This window comes from Athene noctua, chromosome 2, assembly GCF_965140245.1.
Source record: "Athene noctua chromosome 2, bAthNoc1.hap1.1, whole genome shotgun sequence".
Lineage (NCBI taxonomy): Eukaryota > Metazoa > Chordata > Aves > Strigiformes > Strigidae > Athene > Athene noctua.
This window is the reverse complement of record NC_134038.1, coordinates 8115678-8142554: the sequence shown is the minus strand read 5'-3', so window position 1 is coordinate 8142554 and position 26877 is coordinate 8115678. Positions and strand designations below refer to the sequence as shown.

General features: G+C 36.9%; 1 protein-coding gene across 3 annotated transcripts in view; it reads left to right on the top strand.

Moving 5' to 3' along the window:
• KHDRBS3 (KH RNA binding domain containing, signal transduction associated 3) overlaps nt 1–26877 on the top strand; it is a 95846-nt gene that overhangs the window by 50374 nt on the left and 18595 nt on the right. For 2 of the 3 annotated variants that reach the window (XR_012633088.1, XM_074898393.1), the window contains exons 5-8: nt 707–846; nt 11844–11954; nt 13271–13463; nt 26135–26217. Coding sequence is in view for 2 of the 3 variants with exons in the window: in XM_074898393.1 (XP_074754494.1) it covers nt 707–846; nt 11844–11954; nt 13271–13463; nt 26135–26217 (527 nt within the window). In the remaining variant the exon portion in view is untranslated. The remainder of the gene's footprint in view (nt 1–706; nt 847–11843; nt 11955–13270; nt 13464–26134; nt 26218–26877) is intronic. The other variant, XM_074898394.1, reaches the window with a different exon arrangement.

Below are 26877 nucleotides of genomic sequence, written 5' to 3'. Positions count from 1 at the left end.
CATGTGCTAGTTTTGGAGATTGGCTCAAGGTCCCTGAAAAGACTCTTACATATTTGAAGTACCCTGTTAATTCCATGTAAATAACTCGAGCTGTCTTTTCAATTGACCTTGAGATAAGATTTGGGCAGAAGAAATAAGCCATGTGTCTTCAAATTGTTTATCCCTGCATGTTCTAGAATTGAAATTTTTGGAGCTCTTACTAGATAATAGTGAATGTTTGTAGTTGCATTGTTTATACTTTAACTCCTGATTTTAAAAGTGTATGTGTCTAATAAAATTCCTTACTTGTCAGGGGCTGTTCTCTACAGTGTATTTTGTATTGCTTTGCACACCAGGCAATGCAATTTTTCCTGGTTTTCAGACTGTTCTCCTGCTGGAACTACAAACAACATCTCAGCTCAGGAATGGGACCTTGATTTCTTTTGTTGTTTCCCCTTATCTGCAGCATTTTAACAGTGGCATTTTAGTTGGTAAAACTATGTGGAGGTAATATGCAGTGGGAAAGAAACATGCCCAAGCAAAAACTGCAGTTAATACGTAGAATTCTTCTAGAAGTTTTTGAATTACTATGCCTATAGTGTTCTGCACATTGAAATTTTCCAATAAAATGTTCAACTTCAGAGAAAACTTTGAGGAGCAGTGTTTGCTGATACTAACTTGGTGTGGTGGTTGAACAGTTTTTTTTTCACTCTGCCCTCTGTTTTAGGACTACAATGATGAAATCAGACAGGCACAGCTTCAAGAATTAACATATTTAAATGGTGGTTCAGAAAATGCAGAAGTTCCAGTTGTTCGTGGAAAACCATCTATTCGAGCAAGAGGAGTACCAGTTCCTGCTTTGTCCAGGTAAGTATCTCAGCTGCAGTAGAATTTGATTTGAATGTCTATATTTTAAGCTTCTTCCTCCAAATAAAAAAAGTACAATAGTGAAACATCTGAAGGACCCCCAAAATAAGAGCAGAAGATAGGGGAAACAAATCTTGATTTGTAGAACATAGTCTAAATAACTTAGACTGAATTAAGTGGTGCTGAAATTTGTCTTGATGAACTTGAATGGTACCTAAGTGGAGAAACCATGTGCATCATAAAGATGTTCAGTGCTGCTTCACTTGTAACTTCTAGTTACTCCCTTATCTGTGTGCAGGGTCTGCTAGTCCTGTGGAGCTCACAGCTTTGAAAAACTGGTAAATCTTGCCTTGATTGACATGAATTTCAGATTAATTTCTCTTAGAGAATACACATTACTTTTACTGTATTGGTGAATTTATAGTCCTGATAAAATAATTCAGAAGTGTTTTGGTGGTAGAATTTGGATTTGGTCTCCTGCACTGTGCTGTTTTCATGAAGTGGCATTTGTTTGTTTCAGGAATAGGAAAGTCCGCTGCTTCTTTTGCTTTATTTTTCTTTGACATGGGAGGTGTTCTATTTTTACTCTAGCATCCCCCATCTTGATTGCAGTACTGAGATGACAGCTTCAAGTCCTTTGAGTCCCAAAGTGTGAAAACAAACTAAATAAAGTCCATAACTGTTTCTATTACAGTAGAGAGACTGTGGCTGCAGCAGTTAAGTGTAACAGTTTTCTACAGTGAACTATTTTCTTTGATGTGGCTATGGTGCTTATTAATGCAAGCTTGAAACTTAATTTCAGCTTTTAAAAATTCAGAATCATTTTCTGAGGTGTTTTAACTCAGATTAAGCATGTTAGAAGGAAAAAGCACTGTGGAATTATTCCATTTATACAGATCTGTTATGTCTATCCTGTAATAATTGCAAATGCAATGCAGAATGAATTTTAATTTAGAGAATTTACACATACTGTTTGTGGTATCCTGTAAGTATATAATTTTCTCCAAATAAACAAATTTTTGTTCTTATATTCTTAAGTAATGTTGTGCAATATATCTAGTCTGCTGCTTTTCTTGATTTTAATGTTCAGAGTAGTGGTAATTATATACCAAGGTTCACTTCTTTAGCACTGTAATCAGCCATACAAAAGTGCTTGCAAATTAGAATCTCGTTTGATTTTGGAGATGTGTTTTTTTGCTAACTTTTCTTCAGTTCTTAAATATCTGTTTTTAACTTTCCCATAGATGCCTGTAACAACTCTGCTACAGATTGTCAGTGTAGAGACACTCAGTTCTATTTCACTTTTTCTTCATTTTTATGTCCTTAAGCTAGTGTTTGATGCAGAAGTAACTGTTTAGTCTGGTCTTATCACTAAAGTTTCATACCTAATTTCCAGTACTAGTGTCTAGCAAATGCATACATAATCAACTTTTCATAGTACTGAATTGCTAACATCTCTAGTTCCATCCTCTGGCCTTTGGTAAATTATTCTTTCAAACATGCATTTTATGTAAGATGTACATGCTGTTAGGTTGCTCAAAATTCTTTGTAGCTCATACTATTAGCCTACAACTATTGAAGTGTCTTCAGGGTAAATGTAAATGTTGTTAGCATTTGATCTGGAGATGACAGCTGAAAATTGTATTTGTCATCTCATTTTTAATGTATGTTCTAAGGAAAACTGAAAGGTTGTTGCTTTGACTTGTCCTTACTTTAACACTTGTCTCAAACTCTAAGATTCTTTCACTTCAAATCGAAGAGCTCTGTTAGCATAAAAGATTCCTTAAGTGAAATGTAATGCCGTTGCAACTGAGATACTACAGCTATTGAGTTAAAGATCTTCAACTCAGTTGTAATGCTCTGAGTCTTTTTTTAGCCCAGATAGATTTCAGTGAGTAATACTTCCATTGAAGGGAGGCTTTGTTAAAGGCTTTGTCTTAGTGTTAAATAAAACAGTTCTAATAGCAAGCATCCTTGAGATACCCAGGAGAGGTTCAAGCAAAGCTTGAAGATTTGTAAAATGAAGTCTAAAAGCTTGATCCTAACCTCTCTTTATAATCCAGATAATATTTTTAAGATACCAGCCTTTATGTGAAACATCCTGTTGAGGATGCAGTAACTGAGTGTTTAACTTCATATTTTTTTAAGCCTTTATTCCTGAATAGTTTCATTTCAAGGGACCAAAGTGTACTAATTTATGCCTTTCTTTACTCCTTATCAGACGTGTTGAGACTGGAGATAATGCATCTTATCAAGTGCCTTCTTTTAAGAAGACTTGTTACATGTATGTTTAGCTCCATACCAAAATTTTACTTTGTAGAAAACAGTATGCTTGTGCTTGCATACAAAATTGTAGCTTGTGCACAGGTATTTCTGTATATGGTAAGTAATTTCCTGATGGCTGTGGTTTGGTAACTTTTATTCTGCTATTTCTGGCTTGTTCCATATTTTCTTGGCTGATTTTTTTTTAATGACTCCAGAACCCAGTAAGATTTTGGGGATGGATGGAATTTGCTGTCAAAGAGTTGTGTTTTGAGCTTTCCCTTTAGGAATATGCTTTCCTTCTCATCACTGATCTTGGGCGCATAGCTGCTTCCTTCTGCCCTCTGCCCCCATTTTTTTTCCTTCATCCTAATATTGTTAAAGGTTACCTTCAGATGTTTTCGCAGTTTCTGTGGTGTTTATACTCAGCATTTAACCTCTTTAGTACCTGACTCATCTGTGGAACAAGAGAAGGGACAAAAGAATATTTCCCTGGTGGAAGTCCTGGTTTTCAATCCTTTTTTTTTATTGTAGACTGACATTGTTCTTAAACAGATTTTTTGGAGGTGACTATACAAAATGAAGGATCATACCAGTTAATTTTAATGTGCTAGTAGGCTTAGAGGATCCATAATGATTAATGTGATGCTGTTATAATGAGTAGCTAGAGGATGCATCTCTTTGGAATCAATGTCTTTAATGCATTTGAATTTCTATCTTGAATCGGTGGAATAAATACTACTACTGAAATGTGAATTGAGATTTCTGGTTAAAGACTGAAAATAAACATGTAACATACATGTTAATGTATAACACTCAGGATATTTTGCAAATAAAGTAGCATTTCCACTCTAAAACTTCCCATTACTGTTTTAAGACTAAGCAAAAAAAAAAAAATTAAGGATCACTGATTTCCAATTCTAAGGTATTTTGGAAAAGTTATATTCTAGAGGATAAGATGATTAAAGTCTAAGTACATGGGTAAATCTTCTTTGCCACTTGGGGGTGGGGGAACCAATTCATAGTTCATGCCACTTACAGCTGGAAATCAGTTAGAATCAAGATTGGTTTGGGTTGGAAGGGATCTTTAGAGATCATCTAGTTCAACCCCCCCACCATGGGAAGGGACATATTCCCCTAGATCAGGTTTCTCAAAGCCCCATACAACCTGCCCTTGAATACTTCTAGTGATGAAGCATCCACAGCTTCTCTGGGAAACCTTTCCCAGAGTCTCACTACCATTATTTGTAAAGAATTTCTTATGTCCAATCTAAAATTGTTGAAAACCATTGCCCCTTGTCCTGTGACTACTGGCCCTTGTGAAAAATCTCTTTCCATCTTTTTATAAGCAGCCCCCCTTAAATATTGAAAGGCAACACTAAGGGAAAGTGGTTGGGTTTACTCCCCAGACTGAAAGGAGTTGTATTTGAAAGCAGATACTTTGATTTCACTAAGATGAATGGAGGAAAAAGTAATATCTCAGAACTGAAAAGAAATTAAAGAAATAGCAAAATTCTGGTTTACGGTTGTATCAGATTGTTGGGTTTTTTTACTTCCCTATTTATTCATCTCATATTTTTTTCTATGCATGTCTGGGATCCTAATGGTTGAGTGACTGTCATTCTATCTGAGGACAAATACAACTGTTAGTAAAGTTGTAGGTTAGAATTTGTTGTCGTGTGTGTCAGACATAATATGAGGCGATGTGGATCACTGCTGTAATGTGTTCACAACTTTCAATTGTTCTTTATTAGTCAGCAGATAAAACTTGAATCATTCCTTTCATATATCTGGAATCAACTGGTTTGTTTAAAGAATGACTTCATGTTGAGAACATGTAGGACTTCAAAAAGTTCTGTAGCACAAAAATATTTTTCAAAGACAGTTCAGGATTCAGGACAAAGGCAGGTACTACATTCAGTGTGTTTTGTTTCTTTAGTCTTCTGATAAATCTCCCATTTTTCACAAAATGAAAACAGGAACATACATATTACTGTTTTCAAAATAAAAATATGAAATAAAACTTGAGTAAGAGTGTTAACATCAATGGTGATTCATTTGGAAAAAAAAAAAAACGCCAAAAAGACAGGAGGAATCCTAGCTGAGTGGTATCGGAATATCAGTGTTGAGTGTTTTGGTGCTGACACTTTAACATAACAGGTCTATTTTCCACATGTCTAATAAAACCTGAACAAAAATACTTAGTTTGAGCAACATTAACTGTAGTTGGCTCTGCTCAAAGGAATAGAAGTACTCAGAATTTGTTACATCCATTTAAACAGTTTAAATCCTTACAGATGTGTGGTACCGTGAATGCTAAAATTAAAGAATTCCAAGTGTTTCCTCATTGAATAATACAGTGTAGGGAACTGATCCTAAATTTCACATTTATTTTTATTTTGAAGCTATTCTTACATTTACTTCCCTTTCTGGAGAGGAGATAACTGAAAAGGAGCTTCATACTGCATAAACCTGTTAAATTTTTCTTTCACAAAGTGAAAGCAAGCTGTGAACTGACTAACTGTGACTTCATAAGTAATTTTACTAAGTCATCTAGTAAAAAACCTTGATATTAAAATCAGTGTAATACTAGAGAGAAGGAAGTGATAAATGAAAAGATAAAGTAGAGCTATTGCTGAGGGAATGTGGGAGTTTTGGCTTGACAGTGTGTGCTGTGGTCAAGTGTAATAGTTTGCTGGAAAGAAATCCTAAAACCACTATGGGACTACTATTAATTAGACATGTCAAATTATTGCTAATAAAGGCTGAAGAGGAAGTATTCAAGTTGTATGTGTTGGTAAAACACTATTTTGGTGACAATCAAACATTAGATCAGTACCTGTGCATTACTTCTAAACATTCATAAAATATTTGAGTCTAGCATAGTATAATGTGGCTGAGTAGAACTAGTTATTTAGAATAGTTTTCCACATATTAAACTCTTTGCTCAAGTTGTGAGATGAATCAGTTACAAAATGCAGTTTTTCAGTAATATTTTAACTGTACAGTGAGGCACACTTTCCAGATTTTCTTATATATTACAATTATGTTCTAAAATTACTATACTGTATTTACAAATCACACTAGCACATTCGAACACTTGTCAAAGGGTGGTTCTCCCATTCTATACTATATTTGATAGCTTTATAGAAATGTAGTGCTTCACTTTATTTTTTTCCCCTCATGCTAAATTGCAAGTATAAATAACAAAATAATGCTATGGGGGAAGTTTCAGGTTCCAGCTAAAATAGTTTTTGTGATGTTGTCTTCAAGGGATGCTGTGACAGGAGGTAAATTAGATTATTTCCCCCTGCTATTCTGGCACACTATTCAGTGTAGTGAAAACAAAAGATTTTAAATGAATTACTGAGTTTTGCTTTATCTTGTTTAGTGCATGGTACCCAGATTGAAGAAGACATTTTCACTGTAGAGCCTGTAAGTTGATTACTTAGTTGTGAGTAAAATTATTCTTTATTTAACCACTTAACTTACTTGTGTGTTTAATGGGGGATGATTAACTTCCTTCTCTAGGTTCACCACTGCTGGATTAGTAAATTCAGAAAAATCACAGCCAGACTGAGAAAGATGAAACGGAAGTTTCAGGTATTCTCACATAGCAGTGCTAATCTGTTTAAGGGCAGCAAAGTGTTTCTTTTTGATTATGACTCAATGATCTCAAGTACATAGACAATCACTTTGTTAAAGCATGTCTGGAGGTGATAACAGCATTTGGCTAGAAGCTGGGATTTACTGAGTATGTTTACTGTCTAACTAGTACAGTGTGTGTTTAGTATAAAATACAGTTAATAGGTACTTAAGTAGTAGAGTTTTCCTTGTCCAAATAAATCCAAGCTGCCGGATAGCATCCTGATGTAAGATCCAGAAGAGGAACAAAAAGAGAAACACTAAAATCTCCTGTGATGCTTTAGTACTTGTGTATTTGCAGTGTCATAAATCTGAGGGATCACAGGCAAGGACCTTTTTATTTCAGGTGTCTTGAAAATAGGGCACATTAACTCTGTCTCAAAGTACTTACACAAGCAAAGTATACAAAAATTTGAAGATGAGTATGTGGGGGATTCAGTGCCCTTTTGCATACACCATTAGTCTGGATATATTGGCAGTGTCAGTACTGTAATAGATGTTCTTATGGGCACTGAGGTGAAGAGGACCTTCAAAAGACTTCCAAAAGGGAATGAGATGGCAGCATGGTAGTGAGGAGAGAAAATGAAGGCCGAAAGACTCCTTTTGTATTTCAGAACATGATCAGGTAGTACATGCTGACACAGGCTGACAAAGGAGTTTTGATAACACAAAACTTCCAAGGTTTGGACATAGTGCTTTGTGGCCTATAGAAGTGGAAACAAAGATCTTCTGTAACAAATAGTGGAAGGATTAAGAGGGCTATCAGGCAAGGAAGTGTATTGGAAGACCGATCAAATTTCAGATTCAAAAGCATTCTGATGGAGGGTTAATACAACAGTTTTCTTTATCAAAAGTTATTTCCAGTAGTTGTGCTGCTTGTAGTGAAATGATAATTTTGTGCTTGAACTGAAGTTGTGGATCAAGACTGCTTCATAGTTATTTGAAGAGATGTCATAACTTTAGTAAAAATAAATGGGAATTTGGTGTCTAATCACTGATACTCCAGACGGTTTCTAAATAAATCTATTTTTCTAAACCCTGAATTAACATGAAAGAATCTGATTTTGAGGAGTTTCTTATTGTCTTAAAGTTTTGATGTCACCTGCAATCTCCATGCCAAATAACTTCTAATGTAATTTGAAAAGAAAGGCTATTTCAGTTTTTTTATAAAGAAAAGAAAATTCTGTATGCTGTTTGCAAAGACAAGAAGAGTTGGTGATAGCAGCTGAAATTTGGCCTGCAGAATTATGTCCTTGGTCAAAGAAGCAAGCAGTGGCAGACTTGGAGGGACTAGGAGCCATGATGAATTTGATTTGATGGTAAGATATCTCTGTGCTAAACAGAGCTGAGATATTTTGGTTTGGATTAAATAAGTAGAAGACTTAATCTAAATGTTAGCAGATGCACCAAGGCTTTAGAATTTATAGGTGAGATGGTTGTAGAAATGTAGAGAGAATACCCTCTGTGCAGTTTCTTCAGAGACCTGAGAAGCAAACGGATACCCCCTCAGAAGCAGTTGACTGGGAGAGGGAAGAAAGCCCAGGAAAGTGAAAGAACAAGATTCTAAAATGTTAGTGCATCAGAAATGGTATATACAACATGAAATATGTGGAGAAACTCTGTAGGAGATCTACCTGAAAAGTTGTTAGACAGTCACTGGAAGTGCTTTCTAATATGCTGTGTATATTTGTGCACTACTGAACATTCACTAAACTTAATTGTAGTAGTGGGTTATATTCAAGTATGAGAGAAACTTTTACTTAAAAAGTAAAGGAAGACCACTTCATCCTTAAACACCTGTAGTAACATGTAAATTATAAAGGAGTTAAATGGAAAACAAGAGTAGGCAATATGGATCAGAACTGAGGTGTGGAAGCATTAGCTAAAGCATAGATGGAAGATGAGAATTAGAAGAGATGTGTGGAGACTAAACTCATCTAGAACCATCAGTTCTGCCCCTAATGGGGCATGTCTGCTATGTAGACACAAGTAGAGATGACTTGCAGGAGTCATCAGCAATTGGGTGAGGGATGTCAAAGTCAACAAGTGTTTCTGTGAATACATAGATAGCGATAGGAAGACTAAGGAAAATGTGGGCCTACTGCTGAATGGAGCAGGGGCCCTGGTGACGCAGGGCATGAAAAAGACTAAGGTACCTAATGACTTTTTCAGCTCAGTCTTTACTAGTAAGAGGGGTCTCCTGAAATCCAAGGCCCCAAAGATGAAGGGAAAAACACACCCTTGGTGGAAGAGGATCAGGTTAGAGATTAGCTAAGCAAACCGAACACAAGTCCATGGGCTCTGATGGGATGCACCCATAAGTGCTGAGGGAGCTGGCAGATATAATTGTGAAGCCACTCTCAATCTCTGAACAATTGTGGAGATCAGGAGAGGTGCCTGAGGACTGGAGGAAAGTAAGTCACCCCTACCTTCCAAAATGGTGACAAGGACCTGGTGAACTTGTCAGCCTCACCTCAATCCAGAGGGTTATACTGTCATCCAGAGGGACCTTGACAGACTGGAGAAATTATTCAGAAACCCCATGAAGCCCCACAAGGGGAAGTGCAGAGCCCTGCATCTAGGGAAGAACAACCCTATGCACTAATGTATGCTGAAGGCCACCCAACCGGAAAACAACTTGGCTGTAAAGGACCTGGGTGGACACCAAGTTGAATGTGAGCCAGCAATGCAGAGAAGGCTAATGGTATCTTGGGCTGTATTAGTGTTCCTTGCAAGACAAGGGAGGTGATCCTTCCATTTATTTAGTGCTGGTGAGGCCCCACCTGGAGTGCTGTGTCCAGTTCTGGGCTCCCAGATATGAGGGACATGGGTGTACTGGGTAGGGTTTGGCCAAGGGCCACAAAAATGAGGTCTGGAGCATCTCTGCAAGGAGGAAAGGCTGACAGAGCTGGGACAGTTCAGCCTAGAGCAGAGAAGGCTCTTCTCAGCAGTGCCCAGTGACAGGACCAGAGGCAGTTAGCCCAAACTGAAACATGGGAGGTTCCCTCTGAATATCAGGATGACTGCTCAGGGTGATGGTGGAGTCTCCCTCCTTAGAGACATTCAGAAGCTGTGTGGGCATGGTCCTGGGCAAATGTCTCAAGGTGTCCCTGCTTCAGCAGGGGGTTGGACTGGATGACCTCCAGTCAAGTTACTCAGTGATTGCATTTCATAGGAGCAGTCATAGTGGCTCAGATGTTAAGGCAATTTGGTTTAATATTCCATCTCTCCCAGTTGATGTCCCTTGACTGTTAGATTGACTCCTGATGTGCCTTCTCTGTTCCCTTGATGTTGCTACTTAGTTCTGTTGTATAAGTCTCAATTCTTGTTTCCTGTATGAAGTGCCTTAATCTACTTAATTGTTGCTTGTATGTAAGCTGTTCTATACTGTTGGTCATCTTTGACATAGTTTCTGATGCAAATACAGTTCTTTTACGTTCTTTTGAAATTAGGCAACAGGACTGTAAGTACACACAGTAGGGTAGCAAAGTTTTCTGTATTCCCTTATTTTCTAAAACTTGATTTGTTTTTCACTGTGCTGACCTGACCACTGGGCCAGTCTTAATTACAAATGTTCTTTGTGTAGTGATAGCTCAGAACTTATTGCTTTGTATAATGTTAGTATATAAAAATTTGTGTGTGTAAATATTAAGTCCTGAGTGTTCCCTCCTGTAGTTTGTTACTTTAAAATTCTTTTTTGCTCTTTAACCATTCAGGTTGGGATTTAGCTAAAGATTAAAAAGATAGACATCTGAGCTCCTGTCGTAGTTTACAGAAAGAGTGCAATTATTCTTAATTGCTCCATTTGTTCTTTAATTTGTCTAAAGTCAGTTGGCATGACCATCCAGTTCATTCCCCGTAAGGAAGGACTAGCATGAGAACCTTGTTTGGTCAGTCTTGATTATGTAGCAAAATGAATGTGTGTGTGTGTATATATATATCTCCTTACTGTTCTTCATTGGTGATTTGGCCTCAGACTGTGGCACATTTCTGAATTCCAGAATGTTTGAAAGACTTTTTTTTAGGCTTTCTATAAATTCTTTAAGTTCTGACCTACTTTTTCTGAGTATTTTGTATTTGTTTTACTAGCATTTGTCTTCTGATGTTAGAGATGGGTTCATCTTTTCACAGTGAATCAAGTGACCTCTTAATATCTCTCCTTACCCTGCGGTTCTAGCCTTACTCAGCTCCTTTTGCCTTCTCAAGTTTTTCTTTTTTAACAGTTGTTGTGTATGTACTCTGACTTCCTCTGGGATTTCTCTAAATGTCTTCCCATTTTATGTATTTATGTTATTACTTTTAAATCTTTTAAAACACAATTTATATAGCTGCCCTTTTTCAAATTAAGCAATACCAGAACTTGTCTGGTTTTGCAAAGGTAGGGAAAGGTTCCTATTCAAAGTGGTTCCTCAATGTTTTCAGTTTCTGTTTATTGTTCATGTCAATCAAACTTCTGTACTTCCCTGTAACTTACTGAAATAACAATTTACAGTTTCTAAAAATATGCTCTGAGCATCATACCTTGATATGACTCAGATCGTCATGGTGGTAATGGAACTCTCCTGTTACTAGTTTCCCATCTCTGCACCTTTCTCATCTCCTCTAGCCTGGTGCAGTAACTATCTGAGTGGTGTAATACAGAACTATACATCTCAGATTGTTTATTCTTCCTACAGTAACTTTTTTTTAAAAGCATGTAAATGGTTTCCTAATATAAGAGAAACATGACTTCCCACCCATCACCACTGCAATCTTATTAACTGTTTTTAAAATGCAGAAAAGACCTTGTCATCACGTGGATCTGGTGTTCTAATTACTCTTCAGGAATAAATCTATGCTGGCTCTAAGTATTGCACTTTTTTTTCCCCCTCCATCAAATGTTTTTCCATGTTTTTAGCATGTCCCCCTTCCTGCTGCTCTGACTTGCACTGTCTAAAGGACGCCATGAAGATTAGGTCTAGTGATTCTTGAGGTTTTTTTACTGACGTTTTTACTTGGTATTGACTTTTGTCTATGCCAATAGGTTCATTTCCCTTTCTTTGGCTTCACTTGGAAAGTATCACATTTGCTATTTCTTTATATTACTTCAGCAGGCTGTGTCTGGGAACTTCACTGCTCACCCCTGCCCCCACTACAATGAAGTCAAATAAGCAGCTGGTACCCTGTCCTGAGGAGGCATTCTACAGATTAGCCAAAACCAAGTAATAAGCACAGTTTTAAATCACTTACTCTCTAGGCTTGTTTAAAATACTTTGTGACTGTTTTGATCAGTAATTAGAATTAATAAAATCTAACCTGATTGTATCAACTATTTAAGCTTTTGAATTCTTCATTTTGTGATGCAGTTTTTCAAATTTTTTTTGCTAAATGATTATATTTTCTGATAAGCTTACCAAGGAGAAATTATATGATTTATGTGAAATGGGATAGGCCAAAACTGGATTTTACTTAATATTATAAAGTTGGAAGTTTTTATGGAAATCGGGACAGAGTATTTTCACTCATTTACTGCTTGAGATTAATTAGATGATGGCTTGATAGGTAGAAAGATAATGTAGAGCTTGTGTGTGTTTTCTTTATATATCTGTTACAGTATACAATAAGGGTGTGACTTTCTTGGAACAAGTCTATATGCCTACAGAGCAGTAGTTTACGTAACTGTAGTCCATGGGGTGATCTCCTTTAAATAGGAGATGTCTATTAGCAATGTCTTAGACATCCTGTTTAAAAGAGGATAAATGATGCAAATTTCCCACGGGTTGTACCTCTAAATCTCCCTTTACTATAGGGAGGTGGGGGGGCACCACCTTTAAATGGATCAAATGTGTTTGAAAATTGTTCTGGTTTAGGTCTCAGATTTTTCATCTCTGTTAAGATTTGAAGTAATGGAATGCAAGCTAATGCTTATCATTGAGAACTCTAAAAATAAACTGTTACTGTTCTTAAATATAAATAACATCAGGTTATATCCTATAATCACCCTGCACGTTTATTACATGTTTGAATGTTTCCCGCAACAGCTGGAAATCTCTTTAGAACCAGAAGAAAATGTAACTCAATCTCTTACATGCAGTGTGATCTTTGGATTGTATTTAGAAGCTTACACAGGATCAGAAGGGAGTTGCAACTGATTTCTGTGCTGGGTTTGAGTATGATATAGGCTGACAGCTTCAAATTAACCTGTTACTCTATGATTGTGTTTTCACATACTATAAGTCAAATTGCTAGTGAAGTTGACTGATTCCAGCACATTGGTTTGGGTGTCTGTGTATGTGAGAATGTCTCAAGCTAGTGAGAAGTTCATCACTGAACCACATTATCTAGTTTGTATCTTTCAGCATTTTTTGCATAATGTGTGTAATTGGATTAAAGCATACATAAAAATGATGACTATAAACCTCTTTTAGACCTTTTTTTGGCTGTAGCAAAGCAAAATTATTATGATGTGAGGGAGGGAGCTGTTGAAAGGGAGGCCAAGGGTATAGTATTTAATGGTAGGTGATCCCTATATTTACAGGGGCCGTGGAGGAGTGCCTCCACCACCAGCAGGAGTACCAAGAGGGGCACCAGCACCCAGAGGAGTGCCTCCCAGTAGAGGACCAGTCAGTCGTAGCCGTGGACTTCTAGCACCCAGAGCAAGAGGAGTACCTCCACCTTCAGGCTACCGCCCCCTTCCACCACCTCCAGCACAGGAGACATACGGTGAATATGTAAGTTGAGCTGTTGACATACCATGCACAAAGTGTGTAATTTTGGAAGGATGATCCGAACTATCATTTTAGAACTCTGGAGAATCTCTGTAATTAGTACCTAAATAAGACTTTTACCTGGAATCTATGGGAAATGTGGTCATCTTGTATCACCTTTTCTGACTTGGAACTGTTTCATATTAATGAAACGTCAGGTTATATGTGCTACCATAAAGACATTTACAGTGCATTTTGGAGAATAGTTATGCACCTCTTAAATGTATTATATTAGGGTTCTGCTTTACAAAAATCCAAGAAATCCTATTGTCAGATTTTTTAAATTTTTAACTAAAACAGAATATTATTCTACTCTTCTTCCTAAACCTATATTTGTGGTCATATAACTGTTCAGTGTTTAGAAATTAAAGTATTTCTATGAAAGCCTCAGAATTAATCCTAAAATTTTAACAATATAAAGTGTATCTCTAAGCCATACATATTTGTCTTGATTTTATTAAAAATTTAATACCATATCAAAATACTTCATATTGTACATGACTGAATTATAGACAGTTGTGAATTGTTAGGATAAATTTAATTTAAATTGAACTTAGAGCAGTGAGATAAACATTATTAAATCAAAAATATTGTCATAAAATGGATTTAGTCTTACAGAAAAATAACATTTTCAAGGACAATGCTTTTAATGTTTTTTATATCTTAAAGCATTTTAGCGTACCTTCTTTACAGCCAGGTCTGTCTGGTCTTTATTATTCATACTATCAGAAAGGAGTTCCTGAATTCCAGAAAATGCTTTTGTTTAGACATTTTTTCTTTTTTCTTAACATTTCTTCTATAAAAATTGTCCCTTTCCTCATCACCCCTGTGAAAACTCTCTAAATCAAATCTCAACCTTTGTCCTTTTGCTCAGAAACCTGATTTTCTCTAAGTTACAGCTTTTTGCAGAAAGTTTAATGTCAGTACAAACATAATGCATGTACCTGAACAATTCAGAAGAATCTGATGCAGTTTAATTTTATCAAAACTAGTACTTGAACAGTGTATGTAAGTGTCCCCTGGCTGTAACTGACTTGAGTCAAGGTGAGCACTGCAAACAAATGGTTATTTCACAATGCTTTCAAAGGAATTAGTCCTCATTAAACACCCTGTTTCCAGGGCATACACTGTAGAATGCATGGTGATGTGGTAAAAAATAAACCTCTTTGAGTAACGTGATATTCATGTGTCTGCTGTTTATAGCATGTGTTATAGAAGTGGCATGGAAATAACAGCTGTTTGAATCGGTATCCTGATATATATACTGTACTTCTGAGAGAGTAATTAGAAAATAGCACTGTAAAGAAAACTAGCGCTGTGCTAAATAATTTCTAAAATGAATGTTCCCTGGAACTGGATCGCCTATCGTCCAAAGAAGAGATCTTAACTGGGATAGATATATTTAAAGCTGTAATTGATAAAGCAATGCTAACGGGTCCACTTTAAAATTAACATTTTCTATGTCTCCTTTTGTTAAAGTGGAGATTCATTAGAATAAAGTTTCGCTGCTAGGACATAAACCACTAGAATATTTTGTTAAATTCAATGCATTATATTTTTATACCTGTCCATTTGTATTACATTATCAAAGTACCTTAATTGTATCTTTCACATATAACGTAACAGGGTAGAAGTCATTAGTAGAATTTCTATCCTTTCCTTACTAGTTGCTGTTCAGCTGTATCTAGTATTAAGCACAAGTTTTCCAAGCTGAATATCTGAGTAGGGTAAGGTGTCACTGTTTCCTGAGAAGTGTCTGTAGAATGAGAACTTCAGTGAGATTGTGGGTGTCATAAGAAGTTATTTTAAGCAGCGTATAGTTTCAGAGCTTCAGAGATGGGAATATCCAGAGGTTAAAGAGGAGCCTTTAGAAGTATATTGGGTTTGTGTGGCCAGGTTTTGGTAGCAGGGTGGCCTCTGTGAGAAGCTGATAAAAGCTTTCCCCCATGTCCAAGAACCAATGCCAGCCAGTTCCAAGATGGATCTGCTGCTGGTTAAGGCTGAGTCAGTCAGCGGTGGTGGTAGTGCCTCTGGGACAACAGGTTTCAGAAGGGGATAAATCTGCTGTGTAACAGCTGGGAGAGGAGTGGGAATATGTGAGAGCAGCAACTCTGCAGAAGGGGGGCAGGAGGTGCTCCAGGCCCAGAGCAGAGGTTCCCCTGCAGCCCGTGGTGCAGCCCGTGGTGAGGCAGCTGTGCCCTGCACCCATGGAGCTCCATGGGGGAGCAGAGACCCACCTGCAGCCCAGGGGGGACCCCACGCCGGAGCAGGGGGATGCCCGAAGGAGGCTGTGACCCCGTGGGAAGCCCACGCTGGAGCAGGCTCCTGGCAGGACCTGTGGCCCTGTGGAGAGAGGAGCCCATGCTGGAGCAGGCTCCTGGCAGGACTGGTGGCCCTGACCCCACGTTGGAGCAGTCTGTGCCTGAAGGACTGCACCCTGTGGGAGGGACACTGGAGCAGATTGTGAAGAATTGCAGCCTGTGGGAAGGACTCATGTTGGAGAAGTTCATGGACTGTCTTCTATGGGAGGCACCCCACACTGGAGCAGGAGAAGAGTGTGAGGAGTCCTCCCCTTGAGGAGGAAGGATTGGCAGAGACAACGGGTGATGAACTGACCACAACCCCATTGTCTGTCTCCTTGTGCTGCTGGAAAGGAGGAGGTAGAGAAATCAGGAATGAAGTTGAGCCTTGGAAGAAAGGAGGGGTGGGGAGGGGTGTTTTAAGATTTGTTCTTATTCCTATTATCCTACTCTGGTAATAAGTTAATTTTTCCCCAAGCTGAGTCTTGTTTTGCCTGTGACAGTAACTGATGAGTGATCTCTCCCTGTCCTTATCTTGACCCATGAGCCTTTTGTTATATTTTCTTTCCACCTGTCCCATTGAGGAGGGCAATGATATCATGGTTCGGGCACTTGATATCCAGCTGGGGTCAACCCACCACAAGAAGGCTTTCTGTTGAGGATTGGAAAGTCTGCAGGGATTCATGAATCTTTTCTTTCCCTTACGCTTAGAAGCCTTTGCTTTCTACTCATTAATGTGAAACTGTGCGAGTTCAGAAAGAAGCAAACTCTCTTCTGGATGGAAGCCCTCAGCCATTTGCTTCTGTAACTCCAAGTATCTCAAAGATAATGTCTCAAAGATGAGCAGGACTTTCACTACATAATTGTTGCCCATTTCCTCTATGGAATACTATTAAGTATACCTTGTGACATAAAATGAGGCCATCATTGAGTCACAAACATCTTCCCTTTTCTTTCACTCACTTTGCTAACTTTTTTCCATAGTCCTTAAGACCAATGAGTCTTTAACATCATGAGGAACTTACTCAGTTCTGTCTCCTGTCTATCCTAATCTCTCTCCTTCCTCTTCTTGATTAAGAAGTTGTTTTCTAAAAGACAATTATCAAAATGGGAAGGGGATTACATAATTTCCTAAAAAATTGGAAGGGTTAATTCTGGAGGCAGTATCTCATGTGGGGAAAAATACCACAGGCAGAATAATCATTAATTTGAAGTTAGATGCATTTTAATGTGGGCTCAAGATAAACAAAACTAGGTGACTGTTGCTGTCCTGTGCTTGGAGCCCATAGGGAAGTTGTCCCAGACTTACCTGATGGAAAGCTCTACACAGAGGTAAACTACCTCTGTCAGCTTTTTGGGCTGTTTCTAATGCTGACTTGGGTTGCTTGATTTGGTATTCTCTGCAGAAGTCATGCAACATATCAGACTAGCAGCAGCATCTGCACATTTTTCCAGTTCAATATAACTAGTTTTCCCACTCTGCTGTTGCCGGTCTCACCTATGTATCAATCTGTCCCAGGACCCACTCCTCCTGGGATCTCACCATATTGTTAGTACCATGATGAAGTTTTTGAAGCTACTGAATGACAGCTGCTTATCATTTTCTGTGAACGTTGTCTTTTTAATAGCTGTAGCATCAGTTTAGATGATAGAAAAAATACATGCCTCTACAGCCAGTCAGCTTTATAATCACTGTTCTAACCTCACTGCTCTGTCTGGTGTGAAACTTCTTCTGAAGGCTAACATGCCTCCCCTTTTGATGTCCTCAACTTCTCGGATCAAGAGAAAGCTTAGTATGATGTGTGAAGTATCTAAGGATTATAAAAATAATCCTGGCGATAAGGGAAATAATACTAGGTGATTGCTAGATACATTGAAGCTCTTATGGATGGTTTCAGGGTCATCATTCTCTTAATTACATGAGAATTTTTCTCTACTTATTGAACCAAACTGTAAAAGATAAATATTTTCATGTATTTTTAAGTTGACAATTTATTCCATGAAGCTAAGAAATAGAAATTGTATTTGACTACTAGCTGGAAATGTCAAGCTTTTCCATGTTTTTCAGTAACCAGGAAATTAGTAACAGTAAGCTAGCAATTCACTGCCCTTTAATAGTGTCAATTCCATAGTGGATGTTCAGTCAACATAGGGTAGAACATAACTGTTCAGTCTCAGATAGTGTCTAGTTACAATTGCTGCTCTCTGCCTCTTCCTGTTGTCCTCTTCTTCCCAGCTTCAAACCTTTGAGGATTTTTTCAAATTAGTAACACAGCAATGTGACTGAAGCTTTAAGATTATGTTTTTATTTGCTGCTATTTTCATTTTACAAAGGTAAAGATTTTGCAAATATTGTGTAAATATTTCAATTATGTACTTTGTATGAATATATTTGTGATGGTGCCATGTCAAGTCCTGTTTTGGCTGCTTAAATGTTATATGCAAACTGAAATTTATCAGATTTGTAGGCATTAAGAATTAGACTTTAAATATGTTTTTAAAACCTATTACTGTGGCAGTGTGGAATGTCTGCACTGAAAAATAAGACCTGTCAATCTAGCAAGTTATGGCTAAGACTTGCTTCAACACTACCTGGAAAACAATCAGATCTATGTGTTTCTACCTAGTGTGTATGTGAGAAAGTTGTGGCAGAGCTTTAGTTTTGTTTCTGGCAATTTTATTGATGTTTTCTTGTGTTCAGACAAGGATTATCTCAGCAGCAGATTTTCCTAATGCAGTGACTACATGTATAATTTCTAGCAGTTAATGCTTCAATTAAAATGCTTCTATGAGATTGCTTTGTGTAATAAGAAATTGAATTGAGATGGAATGTCTACCAGTAAGAGACCTAGGGAGCCTTTCTAATGTTAAGTAAATTGCAACTTGAAAAAGAACATTATGAACTATTTTCAATTACACGTCAAGATTTTTTTTAACTTAAGGATACAGATACAGGCTACTTAGAAGTATGTACAGAACACGGTGCAAAAAAGATACTGATAACAAGCTTCAGAAGTCTACGCTTTGAAATGTACATTTAGTTATTGCCTGGTTCTAGAAGATCCTAAAGCTTAGGGATGGCTAACTTTTTAAGGTTTATAGTTCCCAAAGCATACATTCCTGGATATTTCCAGAAATGTTGCATTTACTGATGGACAAAGCAGTGCTTGACTTAATTCAGATTCAAGCTTTTAATTTTCACACTGCATCTGTATTACGAAATTATACTTACACTAGATATACTGTAAAGTACATAGATATTATAGAAATTGCAACAGTATGAGGCTGCTCCTACTGTTTCCCATGAGAAATGGGGAAGACTGAAAAGATACTACCATAACCTACTGCCTGACAAGATCTCACCTAAAACAAGAAGCAGATGATACGGTGCTGTATGTCTCTTTGTAACTGAGAGCTCAGTTTTCCTCCAGTAGTGGAAGGTCCTTGTTTCAAATTCCTGTCACAGGGATTTGTATTCCCTTGGTTCTTAGTGGAGATGGTGTGCTGACCACCGGGATACTGGCTGTTGTAGCACACAGTGTCAGGAGAGTGGGTTTCAGTTGTTCAATTTTCAAGAAAACCTTACAGATTTGTGGGAAGACGTAAGGGAAACTTGCTCACAAATAACATTTGGCTGGGTGGCTGAGAACAAAATCCATTTCTTCATCCAGTAGTGATTGCTATGAAATATGCAAGTATGTTCCAATTACTGAAAAGAATGAACACAAAGTCTCACTATTTACAGGTGAGAGCCAATTCTGCTGAATAACCTATAGCTTTTTATTTAGTGCACCTCCCTTGAAAGCTAGTGCAAATTCTGGTTTGATATCCAGCACTGAGCTTGAATTCCCTGTCTCCTCATTGAGATCGAATTTAGTTTACAGTTTGAAAAACTGAAAATTAAGATTAATGTGGAAGCAGTTTCTTGGAGCTACTAATACAGTGCTGATTTTGCATGGTGAACTGTTCTTAAAGTAGACTTTTTTCTCATTAACATTCATTTGCTTACTTGCTGTTTGTGGTTGAAGGAAAGATCTGTAGGAAAAAAGAGGAAAAACTTTGTATACCGTATTAAAAAACCCCTAAGCTTTTTATTTACAAATAAATGCTTCTTGGAGTTGAGGTGGCAGAATATTAGGTGAAGTAAGGGCTAGTCCAGATTACAAGACTTTGAAAAGAATTAAAATTCTGCCTGAATAGAGTTCAAGTATAATTTTAATATAAAAGAGTCAAACCATGTTTCACTTTACCTTGGTCTTCCGAATGTTGACAGTTTTCTAATAACATGCAATATTTCAGATGCTTTTATTTGCTTAGTTGTTTTGAGTTTGCAGCTTGTTGTTTGGATACCTGGAAAAGGGCTTGAGGTATCTTCATTCCCTGAGTACTAGAGAAATGATCTTTTGTCCGTTCTGCTCTGTTCCCCTCTGGATAATGTTGCAGTTTCCACTTAAGTTTTATGCCTTTTTTAAGCAATGTATTTATTGAGTTTGGACTTTGCAAAGTGCTAAGACTTATTAGGGTAAATTCAGGTAAGAGTTCTGGAAAGCAAGTTCATAACATCAGACCATTACTACTTGGCACTTTTTTCCCAATTACAGTATTCTCTTTCATAATAGATAGGACAAGCAAGAAGAAATAAATGAAAAAATAGTTCAAATTTAAGTCCCTCAATTGTTTTGGTTTTGAATCTTACATTTACCTTTGGGGTTTTCAGAATAAGGTAGAGAGAATAGAAAATCTTTTTCTCAGGAACTTAGGTGACTTTGGCTATGGAAACAGTTAAATGTTTTAGAGGAGAGGCTGAAAAGCTTTTCTACCTGCCCGTCTTGAAGTTGAAAATGCACCTATAATGTGCATGCGAAATATTTTATTTGCAAAGTATTTTATTTTAAGCTGCTCATCTAAGTTGACCATTTTCTGATTGAAAGAGTGTGAGCCGTCCTGATTCTGACGCTGCTCCCTGCTGTTATATATTGAAAGACAGAATTGTTTTGGCCTGATAGTAAAATTTAAACCAAGTTACTGCCAGTATTAATTACCAAATCTTTTCTTGTTTTGAGGTGTGTGAAAGACAACCACTAGTACATCTTTCATTCCAGGAATACCTTATTTGTACTGGTTGAATATGCACTAGTCTTCGTCTAGATGAAAACAGATGAAAATCTACTAAATAGGAGCTTGCAGTCTGTGAATGTTTGCTGCTACTGTCCTTAATTTTATCACTCAGTCTTTAGATGGTAGTAGCTACACATACTTGTTTTGATTGCCCCATATTCCCTGTTGATTAAATGATAGGGAGAGGTTATTTCCATCTAACAGTGTCTCTGTTCCTTTCCTTTACAATTATAATTTGCCAAAAAAATTCTTCATTGCACTGCACTGAAGTTGCCTCATGTGCTTTCTCCTTCAAGTTAATTTCTGTACAAACAGGTTTCTTAGTATGATACTTTTTATCTAAGACATTCCTGTAATATTCTGTGATAAAGTACTGATATAGGTATTAATTTCAGAGAATGATGTAGAAAAGAAACAACCTTTAGTTATAGTGATAACAGCTTTAATTTTTTTCCTTATATGGATTTCCTTCATTGGGGAGGGCTGGAAAATTGATTTCTTATTAATTTGATTATTTTCTCTTATTGATTTGATTATTTCTTCCAGCACTGCAAATGGCCTTTCTTTAAATGAACTTTTTACCCTTTTTTCTTCCTATTTCTGTTTTGTTCTCTTACCATTATTAATTTCCCCTAAAAATGACCCAAACACTAGTCTGTCATTGTCACTGCCAGCAGATTACAATTTAAAGCCACCATTTCCTATTCCCCATGAACAAGAGTATGTTATAGAGCACTTCATTATTAGAAAGAAACACTGAGTAAGGCTTAGCATGATTTATAATGTTTTGGGTGGTGCAGAGGTTTTGGCTAGGACTGCTTTCATTGCTTTTATCTTTTCATCTGTGTTACTAACTTAATTAATGTACTTGAAGGGTGTATTTTTACATACTGCTTTTGGTTCTGTTCGTGAAAAATTTCTGCGTTTCATGCTGAACAATTACTGTTGCCAGTCCTGCTCTTCAGATTTATATGAAGTGTGGGTGCTGTCATTGAGACAGCTACAGGCAGGAGCTCTCTTTAAGAGGAAACGTAATGTGATTCTGGTGTATAGACTGGTTTAATAAAGGAGTTATTAATAAGGTTTGATATTTTGCAGAATAATTTCATATTATTTCCAGATATGTCTTAAAATTCTAGCAGTTCTGTTAATTTCAGCCTTAAGAACCTTCCCCCAAAGTAACAGAAATCAGGACAATTACTCTTGGTACCTTCCTGGTTGATATTTTAAATGTTGTGTGGAAAATACCTGTGGTTTAAGAGGACTTAAACATTTTCAGCTTGCTCTTTTACTTTTTTTTTCTTGTAAACACAAACTATACAGCATACTTGCATTTTGATCAGAGTAAATCTGAGAGTTTTCTAGGTTATCCTGAAAAGTAGAATAATAACAGAAACAGTGTTCCCATGCATGGGATGAAAATATGATCTTGTTCAGGCTTTTGTTTTTTTGTAGCGGGAGAGGAAATAGGACTTCACCTGAAAACTCTTTCTGATTACAGAATACCTATGGGAAGAGCTTTTTATAGACTTACTAATTGGAATTGAGAGGGAAGTGCATTGTATTGCATTGGTAGGTAGTAGGAACACAAATACTGTCATCCACATGAAGAATAATGGCTTTACATACAAAAAATTAATGCATTTATAAATACCTGAAACATGCTGAAAAATCAGCAGGAAAAATGCAATTAAAATATTCTTATGAAAGTGTAATTCTTCCTGTACTACACGGAAATAAATTGGTATAGCAATGCTTGTCAGTGAATCGGTGATATACTTCAGTACAAGCTATATGTGCATGTTTAAGTTCTGCTCTGTTCACTGCCGGGGTTGTTTTCCACCCCTGCCAGGGTCTTGAACTTCTCATGTGGGACCAGGAACAACACAACACCAATATGATGATCAGATCATTCCTATATTCTCAGATTCTGGTTACATTTTACAGTATTCTGAGTTCTGTACACGCATGGTTATCTGTTCTCTAATAGGCTGCATGCATTGTTCAGGAGCTTCTACATACATTTACACTGATTAATTATATTTATGTAAATAAAGCTCAAATCTTGCCAAAACTTCTTTTATCTATATCTTTGTTCTGCACAAACTGGTACACTTCTGCTGACCACAGGTGTTCATTCTTTTGCTATCTGTTGATAACTTTGTCTTCAGCCCTGTACTTTCCCATCCACATTCTTTTCCCTGACTTTTCCTTCCACCTTGTATGTTTCAATCTACTTTTTTTTCCCATCACATCAGCTTTGTATCCCTATCTGCACGCTTTCTGCATTAGCTCCATCTAATGCAGCCCAGACCCCTACAGTCCACTCCCATTATATATGCGTGAAAATAACTATCACTTCTATTCATTTAGCATGATATATTATTGTACTGAAGCATGCCAGGTGGTCAAGGATATTTCACCTAGATACTAAATTAAGTTAAAAAAATTTTATTGAAGCCAGAAGAGGTCTGTGTGAGAAACAGTCAAGTAGTATGGATTTAGTCTAAAATGTAAAACATTCTGCCTTGGCCAACCTTATTTGTAACCTCCTAAAAGAAGATTTGCTAATACTGCATGACTAAGAAAATACTGTCAGACCTAATTCAAGGAAAGCTCTGAAACATACTTCAGGTGCCCCAGCCTAATTGCTACTTCAAGGGACTAGTGCACAGTAAACAAATGTTTTGGAGTTTTAATCTCTTATCGCTTAACAGAACAAGCCATTGAGCAGCTTTATAAATATATTCTATTTTAGCAGCATGTTGCATGTGAAGTTTATCTTGCTTTTAATGTGAATTTTTGGGTTTATAAATGTAAATGCAGCAGTAAAAATGAAAAAATTGCTCTATTTAAGCAGATTATAGTAATTGCACCAGCACAGGTTGATCTTTTTAATGCTAAGTGACAGGAGTCCCACAAACTACAAAGCATATATCTTTCTATTCAAAGCTTGTAAGAGCCACCTTCAACAATATAATCAGTGCTTAATTTTTGCAGTACACAAAATGGTGAACAGTATTGAGTTCTGGGTAAAATTTTTCTGGAAGGGAACTGATAATACTAGCAACACTTAAGTCTGATAGTGTGGACCTTCACAATATTTTCCCTTTTGTTCTGCTGGACATCTTGTTAAGGGTCCTCCTATTTCAAATTTACTTTTTCTTTGTATTCAAGGAGTTGTAGATACACTAGAACTTCAGAGTAGTCTGTTTTCCCCTTTTCTGTCATGATCATTTTTAGTATTTAACATAAATGTGAAGAATAGGACTGATTGCCTAAGAATTATTCAATGATTCCTTAGTGGCAAAGCATTAACGTGTTAAAAGGTTAATTTCAGTCCTCTGCTTTCATTTCGTGTCTCAGCTGGCTGTGCATGGTTTGAAGTTCAGGAGCCCCTCTTAGGGGGTAGTTGGTTCACGGTTGGGAGATTCTAAAAGAGGAGACCAAATGTCATGTAAATGTTCTGGAACAGGGCAAATAAGTTGTCTCGACAGCTTCTGCTGTTGATCAATGTCTGTATTGTTAACAGAAGTCTGTGTATTGCATCAATAAGTAATAAAGTGCTTCTTCATAATAACTGCCAGGAGACAATGTTTTTGTGGGTTTAGTGTGTGGTTTCTCAAGAAAAATCCATATCAGATGGACAAAGAAAATGCTAAGACTCTATTTTAATTTTTAGTTTCAGGATAGTGAATTACTGACAGAAAACAGTGCATTTCCTTTTCAAGTGAGACTCTTTATCCATGGATCTCTTTGCAACAGAATCCTTGTTTCTTCTTCCAGACACAGAAATAGGCTGTCACTCATTTGTGCTGGCAAGTATTCATAGACACCCTTCTACTAATCACGTTCACTCTTCTAGTGGTGGTTAAGCAGTATTGATGGGCAGATTGCCTGGTTTTCCTTATAAGCAATTTCAAATGGCTGGAAAAAATGCTAAAAACTTTCTCAGCAACTTCAGTTTCCCATCAGTAGTTTTTGAGGATGGCATTGGATTCTGCTATAGATAGCTTTCCTTATAGTGTCTAAAAAGCTGTCAGGTTCCTGTCACTGGAGGTGTTTTCTACTGCAGTTGGACAATCCATCATCTGCCATACCTACCTAATTGATACTGCTAGTTGGTTTTGTTTTCTGTCATTGGTGAAGGATTCTTAAAGGTTCCTCTTCCTGGGAAATTTTGTTTTTTCATGAGACTTTATCATTATGTTGCCAAGGTTTGATACACATTTATTTGGAAAATACGAGATATAAGACAATACCAGATTTTAATTTTTCTGGGTCCTTATATCTTCAAAGTGTCTTCTCATTGTCATTTGTATCTGTCAAAAAGGAGAGTTTACCCCTAAATATCCATCAAGGTCTTCAGCATATTTAGATATCATTTGGATATTAGGATTTCCTAAGAATCAGTACAAAGGAAGTGCCATTTCTACTTTTATGTCTTTAACTTGAGTTTATTACTGGATAAAACAATAAATTGCTTACAGTTCTCTTGGATTTCTCACCCTTCTCTGGGAAAACACAGCATCATTGTCACTTGGTTTTTATCTTAAACTTCTGTATGGCTCTAGCTGGAGTTAGTGCATTGTTCAGTTTGGTACTTAAATACAGTAATTTTTTGGGAAGAGTGTTACTACTACAGTGTATGTTTATATAATGTGGGTAATGTGGGAGGAGTAAGAAAATAATGAATACTAAACTCCCACAAATTGAAGAGCGTACAGAGGGCATTCAAAGAGGTAAAACCATCGTTCTTACTAGTCTCCTTTATGGATTTTTCCCATCTGTATTCTGTGTAGAATATTAAACTTGTCCAGAAATAAGTAAGCTGCTTAAGTCAGTTGCGTGACATTTATTCAGATGTTTTGATTCCAGAGATGCTTCCCAGATTCTTGAAGATCAGTGGCTCACTCATCTCAAACCGAGTACATGGAGACATGAAGCTTTTGTACTGTTTCTGCACAAGCCAGTGTTAACTAAAAAACTCTTTTCAAAGCACAACAGTTGAAAATACCTTTAATTATTGTCTTATATATGTGTAGTCTCCTACAGGAATGTAGTCTCTAATATTGTTAAGGTTCTGCCATTTCATGGTGTGTATGTGTCATGTATGCGTTTCAACAGACTATTGACTTTTGTATTTAGAACCAGGTTACTACTTTGTTTCTGGAGTGTGCTTACGGTTAATATCACCTACTTTTTTTGTCATTTCAGGAGTATGATGATGGTTATGGAACTGCTTATGATGAACAAAGCTATGATTCCTATGATAACAGCTATAGCACTCAAGCACAAAGGTCAGTCTTCAAATCTGCTGCAACTAAATTTGAAATATTCTACAGTTGGAAAAATAGTTCTACTTAAAGACTTTTTCAATTTCATCTTAAACAACAAAAGTGTCATAAGAGGCTTATTAGAAATAACCCTCAGAAGTATAGAAGTCAAGTTAGTGAGTGGTTGAAAGGAAACAATTATGGGAACTTGAAACAAAGGGTTTCAGTGATGCCAAATCATAAATCAAAGTTTTCAAAAGTTCAGGAAAACTTATTCAGATTCATTTTGGGAGGGAGGCAGGGAAGGAAGAGTAGAAGTAACTTTATAAAAGTTATTCAATGATCTGAGACAGAGCTGATTGCATTTTCTTACTACTTTAACATGTTTATATGCCAGTATTTTACCTTTACTTGGTTGTAAAAAAAGTACACTCTTTAGTTTTTTTATTTCTTTGTGGAATTGTCTTTGTGACAAATGTGGATTTTTGCCACTCGTCTTCCTTCCCCCACTTCATTCTCAGCAGTATTTTTAAGCACTTCCGATGTATTTACATAAAATTTTGCTTTTTTCAAAGGACTCACTATTTGGAAACTCTGTGAATTACAAAGAGTACTAATATGTCCCAGTGATGGAAAAAATGCTATGAAGTACAAACTACTTGTATTAGGTGGTAGTTTGAACTT